The sequence below is a fragment of the Spinacia oleracea genome, chromosome 1 (genome assembly GCF_020520425.1).
Source record: "Spinacia oleracea cultivar Varoflay chromosome 1, BTI_SOV_V1, whole genome shotgun sequence".
Taxonomy (NCBI): domain Eukaryota; kingdom Viridiplantae; phylum Streptophyta; class Magnoliopsida; order Caryophyllales; family Amaranthaceae; genus Spinacia; species Spinacia oleracea.
This window is the reverse complement of record NC_079487.1, coordinates 18,977,340-18,987,348: the sequence shown is the minus strand read 5'-3', so window position 1 is coordinate 18,987,348 and position 10,009 is coordinate 18,977,340. Positions and strand designations below refer to the sequence as shown.

Genomic DNA, 10,009 nt, shown 5'->3' with positions numbered 1-10,009 from the left:
AATTAAGCACAGCTTTGAATTCCATTAGTTGTTTTAAAGATGGGTTAAGGGCCCGTGGTTGCAAAACATTGGGGTTGAACATTTATCATATATGAAATGTATTTTCATATTCTATTTAAGCTTGGTTTAGTATTAAATGATGAGTACCTTCAATTTGACGATATATTCAAGATAGACTATCAGGACCAGTCCTGTGACTAAGAAATGTCTATCAAGTGAACTTGAATGTCAAAAGTTGAAAATGGTACCTGGTTGGAGTTTTCTATAAAGATGGAAGAAAACGTTAGACGACTAGAATGCAAGATGACTAGTAGTTCTGTTTCTTGAACTATGTGGACATGGCAATGTCATAATAATTTGCATAGATACTTACTTTGGGAAGACTAGTATCGGACAGACCTATGAAACTTTACTGTAAGAGATGAAAATCTGTCATAAGTAAATTTCATTAAAATTATTAGACACTAATCCTCAATACTTGAGTGATTTGAGATTACTTGTTTGAGAAATGCTTACTTTGATGTTGTCAACCGTCGCACCGTAAAAGGAGGCTATAAAGGCAACGCTCGGGTAATCACCTATCAAACGAAGTCTAATCTCAAGATCACAAGATTGGGATTGTCCTCCCATAAATCGGGATGAGATGCTGAAAGTTGTACAAGGCCACTCGGAGAGCTAGAAACTGTAAAATGCATGGTCGTGCTCAGATGAATCATAGGCTATGACTATCTGCTAATTTTATCAGTTAAACTTTGAAACCGAGAAACACCTCTAGATATAATAAGGATGACAACTCTTACCTTATGTTCAAGAGCAAGCATCGAGTGACAAAGGAATTAGGAAATGCACACTTGTCCCTAAGGACAAGTGGGAGACTGAAGGAAATAATGCCCTTGGTCCAAGTATGCATTTAATGTTAAGTCTAATAAATGCGGTTCAGTATTAATTATACAAGTTAATAATTCAATGAGATCAAGTGAACTGTATGCCTAGCTAGAGGCCGCTTCAGTGTTCGTGTCGGAAATGAATTCCGGAATCGGAAAATTAATCGGAAGTGCGTCGTACGAATAAGCATCGGACGAGCTTGCTAGACGAAGGCCCAGCGTGAAGCCAGGCCCACGTCCAGCAAGCCTAGCGCACGTCACAGCAGCCCGAGGCAACGCCAGGCCCAGCGCAAGGCCAGCCCAGCGCACCAAGGCTGCGAGCACATGGCATCGAGCTCGCGCGTATGGGCTGCGAGGCCTACTGCGGGCTTTGCGTATGCGCGGGCATGGCCTACTCGCATGCGGGCCATGTGAAGGAAATAATGCCCTTGGTCCAAGTATGCATTTAATGTTAAGTCTAATAAATGCGGTTCAGTATTAATTAACAAGTTAATAATTCAGTGAGATCAAGTGAGCTGAATGCCTAGCTAGAGGCCGCTTCAGTTCAAGTGGAATTAATGATATTAATCCACGGCTTACTCTTTACTGAACCCGTAGGGTCACACAAATAGTACGTAAACGGATCAAGTATTTAATGGCATTAAATACTCCATCTATGGATATTCGGAATCGGCGGATCTTGGTTTCAGTGGGAGCTAAGATCGTCAAAGGCAAACAATGAATACTCCAACGATGATATTGCCGGAAACGGAAATATGGATCGTATCGGAAATATAAATATTATCCAAGTCGTGGATGTTGCCGGAAACGGAAACATGGTACGTATCGGAAAATATTATCCGAAATGGAAATATTGCCGGAATCTGAAATATTACCGGAAACGGAAATATTGTCGGAATCGGAAATATTATTGGAATCGGAAAATAATTCCGGAAACGGAAATATTAAATATTTGTTCGAAACGGAAATTAATTCCGGAATCGGAAATGTTAAATATTGTTCGTATCGGAAATGAATTCCGAAATCGGGAAATTAATCGGAAGCGCATCGTACGAATTAGCATCGGTCGAGACTTGCTAGACGAAGCCCCAGCACGAAGCCAGGCCCGCGTCCAGCAAGCCAAGCGCGTCAACACAACGCAGCCAAGGCCACGCCAGGCCCAGCGCAAGGCCAGGCCCAGCAAGGCCAAGGCGCGCGCGCGCGGGTGGGCTGCGAGCTACGCTCGTGGGCTGCGAGCTGCGCTGCTCGGTTGTGCGGCATGCTCGTGCTCGTGCAACGTTTGTGTTCGATACGAATCCTAAAGCTAATGGAATTCGTTCAATGATTAATTCCTAATCCTAATAGATAGAATTAGTTTTAAAGAGTTTTAATGAAATTCTAATTAAACTAATTAGTATCCTAATAGGATTCTAAATCCCTTTCCATAGCCCTATAAATATGTGCCTAGGTTCACAATTTATGGACGAGTTTTCAAGTATTCACAGTGACATTTTGAGAGCAAATTTCAGTCATAATATTGCCCTATTAGCCGAAAATTCTAAGTACCTTAAGGGCGATTCTAGTTGGTCAATCTTAAGGCGGATCCGGACGTGCTGTGGACTTTCTACGGAGGGACGACAATTGGAGTCCTAAAGACTTGTTCTTGTTCGGTTCGGGCGCAGCTAGGGAGGGCACGCTACAAAGTGTATGCATCCTAGACTAATTATATGATTATGTGCAATTAATTTGAATCCTGGCATATAGGTTTTTCCACATGATTTATGTTGTTCATATGTATCATAACCTAACACCATGCTCGTGTGTCCGTTTGTGCTTGTGTACGAAACCTTGATCGATTAGGTTTCGTTTAAGATTAAATTCCTAAATCTACTAGATAATTAATTAATTGAATTTAAGTTAAATTCAGATTAGTTAATTTGTTTCCTAGTAGGATTCTAATATCCGATTTCCATACCCTATAAATAGGTGATCATAGTTCACAATTTATAACGAGTTTTTCAAAGATTCATTCAAGTTTTAGGCTTAAAACTCAGACTTTTGTTTGTCATAAAATCCGAAAAACACATAGTACCTTTGGGGCAATTCTAGTTAATTAAACCTAAGGCGGATCCGGACGTGCTGTGGACTATATACGGAGGGACGACATTTGGAGTCCTAAAGACTTGTTCTTGTTCGGTTCGGGCGCATCTAGGGAGGGCACGCTACAAAGAGTATGCATCCTAAATTATGCTAATTGTTATGTGGCAATTAATTTGGAATCCTGGCTTTTATGGTTTTTCCACATGATTTATATTCAGTTATATGTATCATAACCTAACACACACCTGGTAAGCAAGGAAGAAGCTTGAATGAAGTTCGAAAATGGCGACGAGGAGCCCTTGATAGAAAACGCAAGCCCAGAAAATGAGACGCATCTCCGGGAAAGAAAACACTGCCAAAAGGTGCGCAAGTACTCGAAGTGCCGGAAAATGTAAGAACGGAAGAAACTTGAAGGGTAAACAGGCCGGAGAAAGCAAAAATCAGCAATGGAAGTTTGTAAGTTCGAAGAAGCAAGAGAGAGAAAAGCGCAAAAGAAAAACCAGAAAGTAAAAAAAAAAACAGAGAAGGGGAAAAATGACTGAAGTGATGTTTTAAGGCAAAGGATAAACGGTCCAGATTGAGAGACTCCTAAACTCCCCTTGCCGGATGGAGTACACGTGGCGGGTAACAAAATTAAAGATAAACTGTCCAGATTGAGAGACTCCTAAACTCCCCCCCGGATAGAATACACGGGGCAAGTAGTAAAACGTGGCGGTTTGCTTCCCCAAAAAATAACCACCATAACCCATGGTAAATATTTTGGAACTTTTACCCCAAAATAACACGAATTCCACGTAGGCATAACGAGCAACGGCATAAAGAGCAGAGCTAACTTCAAACAGTCATCCCTACTCTTGGGGACTAGTTGTACGGAGAAGAATAAAACATAAAGAGCAGAGCTAACTTCAAACAGTCAGCCCTACTCTCGAGGACTAGTTGTACGGGGTCATACCCCACCACGCAGATCATCTCCATCCGAGCAGGACAGGTTACCCGCAGGCGGCTCATTGTAGCATGAGTAACCATGGATAAAGGTAACTTAGAGACAATCACGGTCGAGCGAACCGCACAGACCAAGTGCCACACAGGCATAGCAACCTTAGAGTCTGAGGTGCACTGCAGGACCACAACAAGGTGTCGTTAGGCAACGCGACAAGAAACAAGTACATCGCCAGCATACACGTGGCGACATCTGAATAGGCCAAAGTACTGAATAGTATGCCTATAAATACCTTCATTCCCATTCATTTGGGGACACATTTTGATAACAAGTACGACTCTTAACTTTCTCTCTCTAAAATATTCATTACATCACTTGCTGACTTAGGCATCGGAGGGGGTTTCCTCGGCTAAACCCCCGAGGGTAGCTAACGTTTGCTCTGCTAGCAGGATCAGGATTTCTCAGAGAGTTCTCCCAGTTCCACATCGGAACAGTTACTTTTGAAAAAGGATGGTCTGAAGTACCTATGTCTGTTAAGGGCGTTTTTGTGTTGGATCAGCAGGAAACTAATGGTGCTAATTATTGGAGAAGGGTTAATAGCTTATGTGGTAACATTTTCTTCATGGGGTGCAATGCTACATTATCAATTGATGCAAGAGAGTTTGGATTATCACATGCTGATTTCGTTATTCATATTCGAGATACATATGAACTATATAATGTCAAAGATGGCACCAACAAATCATATTTTGATACAAAACTGTGCTCTATTGTCTATGGATTATCAAGATGTGCAGGAATTTGAGAGAAAGCTTCTAGGTTATACTCAATATATGTATATACTCAATATTTGTTTTTGAGTAAAACATCTTTGATTTTTTTTATTATGTTTAGTGGAGAAAATAAGTTACTTGCTCAAATTTCATTTTAATGCTACATTTCTTTGCTTGGTGTCACATACATACACACATTGTTATGCCATCAGTACTTACACTGTAATCCAAGGAGCATGTTGATATATGCTCCTTTTGAATGTGTTTCGATATGCACATACTACAACATACTTCGTAAAAGATGATCCTTTTAATTTAATTGAAAGGCTCATAATAGAGCCAAGATATAAGAGACTAGTGAATTGAATGATATTTCTATACCAACCCACTAAAAATCGGCATTATCGATTTTTGGTGCGGTTGAGTTATATTATATTGCAGTATTTGTTTCGCTATATATGACCCATTGGTATTCACTATATAAGATGAAAAATCTAGACCACAGTCACATTAACAGAACAGCAAAAACGTACATCCTTCAGGTGTTCATATCCTGATATTCAATGAAAAAAGTCTCGAAAATTTCATCTAATATTAAAACCATTTGTACAAAGGAATATTGTAACCTCAAGGCTCAAGCTAGGCCTCAATTGTTCTATTCCTTATTTCTGATAATTTTGACATGCACTATGACTATGAGACTTCCAGTTCTTAATTAAACGTCAACAGTAAAACAATTTTGGCACGCCTCACTAAGCTAGTAGATTCGAGTTGAAATTTAGGTTAGCCGCTATACCACTTTAACCGTTGAAGATTTCTTCATATCTTTCACCAATAAGATTTCTTCATATCTTTCACCAATACTTCCATAATTAAAGTGTCACCTACTAAAAAGCTTTTTGATACACTATGAAGATCACTGATCGGAAGGAAGCAGTCATATCCCCAATCCTTCTTTTCTGAACAGAAACCGCAACTGGCTGCAATAGAAACAAAAACAGATTTTGGTAAATCTTACAGGTTAAATAACAACATCAAGAAGAAAAAAATATATTATACTGTTGGCAGGTAGAGCAGCAGGTAACCAATTGAGGTAGGCATGAGCGGTTAAGGGTCTCTTGCTCCTTAATCAAGGTCTCGGGTTCGAGCCTTGGGAATGGAAAAAATCTCAATTGGGAGGGATGCTGCCCATCGAGGTACCCATACAAACTCCCGCGGGAGATTAGTCCACTCGCCGAAGGCGGTGGGAACTCCTCGTAGTAGAACCCAAAAAAAAAAAAAAAAAAAAAGTAGAGCAACAGGTAATGGCCATGATTAGTTAGACTCTACGGAGTATATAATTTGGAGTTTAGGCTCTTGATTACCGGGTAAGATACCCAAAAAAGGACAGGTAGAGTAGCATGTAAAGGCCAGGATGACACGAAGGAAATGATCTTACTATCTTTCAAAAGGTCCTCTCCTTTGCCTTGATTCTTTAGACACAGCTGGAATTCAGTTAACAGCTTGCTTCCTTGTGTCAGGTTTTTTGCATTGACGAGCTCAAGATACAACGAAAGATACAATGAAAGCTCCTTTCGTTCTTGCTTAGGATTACCTCGCGGATATAGAGACAATCTCCTACAAAAAGAAAAGATCATTATTTAAGAATTATAGGTAGTCCTCATTCCAGTAGTAATTACTTTGGGATAAGGAATAACCAAAAAACATACGAGTATTACATACTACGTACATCCGTTTCATAAAGATCTTTACAGTTACTATCAGGCCCGGGCATGAGGGCGACCTGAAATATAGGTGGCCTAGTTGGTTGAGTACATTTAATTTTTTGGCAAAGGGCACTGGTTCGAACCCCAACCCTTTGAAGTTTTACTCATTTGAGTATTTAACTTGATTTTCTACTCTCTCCCCTATTTTTAGTTTTGATTTTTTTTTTTTTTTTCTTTTGATATCTATCAACATCTTCTTTAATTATACTTCCTTTTTACGGGTTCTCTAAACTATTTTACCGAACATTCTTTCTTACATGACTAATTGTTTAATGGCATTGTATATTTATTATTACAGAGTATGTTGTTAAATATGGTTCAAATATTTAAAGGAGAAACAAATATGCGCCAATTCCCATATGTAATATGGATGTTTGGAGCATTTTAAAGCTCTCACTATGCATAAGGGCCCCTTTATCAATGATTCGCCCCGAGCCCCCAAACTGTCAGGATCGGCCCTGGTTACTATTTGCACAAATATTAAGAAAAATGTAGAAAAGTTGGTTTAATATAATAAAATATGGATAAAATAAAAGAAATGTGGGGTAACAACTAACAAGGGTAAGGTAATAAATTTTCATGTCAGAAAATAGAATAAAGCAAAGTGTAAAGAAAATTATGAAACGAACTAAAACGAAAAATGTAAATATTAGGAAATTTTGGTATTTACTACCTTAAAAATACACCACTTTTGTATTTACTACCTTATGAAATTTTTATTTTAAATTACTACCTTAAAGTTCCAATTTTTTTTCATTTACTACCACTTTACAGTTTTCTCATTTTAAAACTTGGATATTTCTTTCGTTTCTTAACCGTTTAAAGTGATTCAAAGTTCATTATTTTCCTTTTTCTATAAGGATTTAATTGAGAACGACATTTCAAAATAATTCGTTTGGTGATTCATAAATATTTTAAAGTTTTAAAGATAATATTTAATATGTTTAACCTTTTACAAAATGTTAAAAGCAAGATCCCTATGGAATCGTTACACATAAACGAGAAGAATGGGCTTTGAATCACTTAAAATGATTAAGAAACGAATGAGATATCTCAATTTTAAAATGAGAAAACCGTAAAGTGGTAGTGATTGCAAAAAAAATCATACTTTAAGGTAGTAATTTATAATAAAAATTTCATAAGGTAGTAAATACAAAAGTGGTGTATTTTTAAGGTAGTAAATACCAAAAAATCCTAAATATTATTTTGAAACGGGGGTAGTACTACATACCAAGACCATTCACCAAGACAGAATTCAGGAGAATATGATGGATTCTTCAAATTGGAAAAATGTTCGATTCTCCAAGTGTAGGTCCTGTCACATTTATCCTCCAAACTTGACACAATTGATCCTTTGACCTGCTTAGCCTCCAAACCTGACACAACAGACCCTTTAACCTGCTGGCCGCTCCTGACAAGAACCTCCACACCAAATGCACAGCAATCATCAACTAAAAATCCATTAGAAGCATCAGTGAAAGAACTAAGAGGGAGAAATTTTGGAATTCCAAATGTACTCTTCAGTGTGTGAAAGCGTTTGTCTCTTATGTCTGCAAATTTGAACTAAAGTTAGCACTTGAACAGGAAATTTACAAATAATTGGGATGATTTGAACTTCATTTAGTAAGACCCGAGTGATGAATTCCTCACCTAGAATGGTCAAGTAGTTGTCCCTATTCTTATCATAAATGAAAAATCGAAGAGCTGCGTTGACAAAGCTGCCAAAGTCGAGTTTGTCAACTAATGTTACATAGAGAGACAGGTGATCAGCTCCACCTGCTTCCTTATTTCCTTTGGGATATACCGAAAACACCCTGAGGCAAGCATGCACAACCAGAAAGGATTATATAGGGAACCACGCACTAGACATTTTTATCACTACTGCCAAGGTCCTGGGTCTAGGGCAGCTTCGAATTCGAACAGATTTAAACAGCAAATACAACTTAAAAGGATTAATTATGGTTATTTTTCCTGATCTTACAGAATAATGAAGCGTCAATCATAAGATTCATAAGTCACTTACCAAGTATAGGACCCTGCCTTAAATTCTGTTGATTTAAAGTGATTGTTGCCAGATTCAAAGAGTGCATCTTGGGCCTTAGAGAAAGAATCAATTTTCAAAATGCAATGTTCAGGCGATTCTTCTCTCACTAGTCGCACAACTTCTGCATACAAACACACTATCAATTCGTTGCATTCTGCCAAAACTAACGACTCTGATTTTTATATATATGCGGCTGAGATAACTGACCCTCTCTCGTACACATTAATGTTTGAAGATTGTGATTGGAGGTAAAGATATCAAATCATCAAGTCCAAGTTAGAAGAATAGCCTATGCTATAATATACTCCGTACTTGCAAATGAAACAACACACAATGTATACAATACAGTATGTTCACATCAAGATTTCTAATAATACAACAAATATAACATCTGCACCACAGTTTTTTAACAACGAAACAATAAGAGGATCAAATCAACAGCATAAAGGTCATCGCCTCTAGCGTAGTCCTCGTTGAACTATTCGAACCCACCTCAGTCCTCAAAGTTACCGCACTAGATCGATGAGCTCAAAGGAAAACTATCCTTTACCACTCAATCGTACATACTGTGGTTTTTGTTAATGTTCCTTGTTCTCCCTCTTCTTTCTTCTTTTGTTGTCATTCTTCCTAATTTTGATAGTCGTTCAAGGTGGGTCTATTAAGAAAAAGAGGGGCATTCTAAACTTATAACCTATCAAATTCAAAGCATCAATTGAGCATACAATTATTGTAATCTAAGCTAACTCAATTTTGGCCTGGCCTCAAAGAAACTATATTTATGAACCCTAACTGTGTAACTATAAATCAAAATTAAAGCCTTTTTAGTAGATTGATTCTCATTCGATGAACACCAATTGGATTGAAACTATATTTACAAGATTTACCCTAACCTAATTTTGGATTTTGTTGAAAAAATGTTCCTTTCCGAAAGAAAAGGCCAAAACCACATGTTAAGAAAGATTTTATACATACCATTGACATCATCAAAAATGGGTTTATTCCATTTTGAAGGTGGGAAATTCCCTTGCATTATTGCCGTTTTGAAGGTCGAACTGTCTTTTACGTCTTTCAATTGGAAGTTGCTTCAATTCAGAGTTTGGATATTCTGGAGTCTGGTGGGGACATGGGTCGTTTTGGGTATATATAATTGTATAACTAACCCTAAGCTCGAGAGTCTAGAGAATATGAAACACTTTAATCAAGAAAGATAAGCACGTCTTCGAGAAATTTCAAAACAATCCCCTTAATTGGCATATTAAGTGGTATTTTCGTAATTACAATGAATAAATATACAATCTAAAAAATTGCAATCTACAATATATTTGATATTTAAAAAAAAATAAAAAAAAAAGAAATTAATTTTAATATAAAAAGAGATTGTATATTTTGACAATTTTTTTACGAAAATACCCCTTGATATGTTTACTCGCCAATCGTGGGGATTGACTGGGCGGAGCTCCACGTCTTCCCCCGGTGTACATTGTTCAGTAGAGATCAGAAAACAAGAAAATAATATTGATAAC

At 37.7% G+C, this 10,009-nt stretch overlaps 1 protein-coding gene across 2 annotated transcripts; it reads right to left on the bottom strand.

The window, feature by feature from the left end:
* Window positions 1–5,162: 5,162 nt before the first annotated feature.
* LOC110780310 (uncharacterized) lies at window positions 5,163–9,656 on the bottom strand. Of its 2 annotated transcripts, none has more exons than XM_056834612.1 (6): window positions 9,459–9,656; window positions 8,466–8,604; window positions 8,093–8,256; window positions 7,674–7,992; window positions 6,115–6,293; window positions 5,163–5,656 (listed from the first exon to the last, which is right to left on the bottom strand). In XM_056834612.1, the coding sequence occupies exons 1-6, from the start codon at window positions 9,514–9,516 to the stop codon at window positions 5,505–5,507; spliced, it is 1,011 nt and encodes a 336-aa protein (XP_056690590.1). In that variant the 5' UTR covers window positions 9,517–9,656; the 3' UTR covers window positions 5,163–5,504. The 2 variants fall into 2 exon arrangements, with proteins under 2 accessions (XP_056690590.1, XP_056690589.1); XM_056834611.1 differs by having other exon boundaries at window positions 8,466–8,607; window positions 9,459–9,653.
* Window positions 9,657–10,009: the final 353 nt, after the last annotated feature.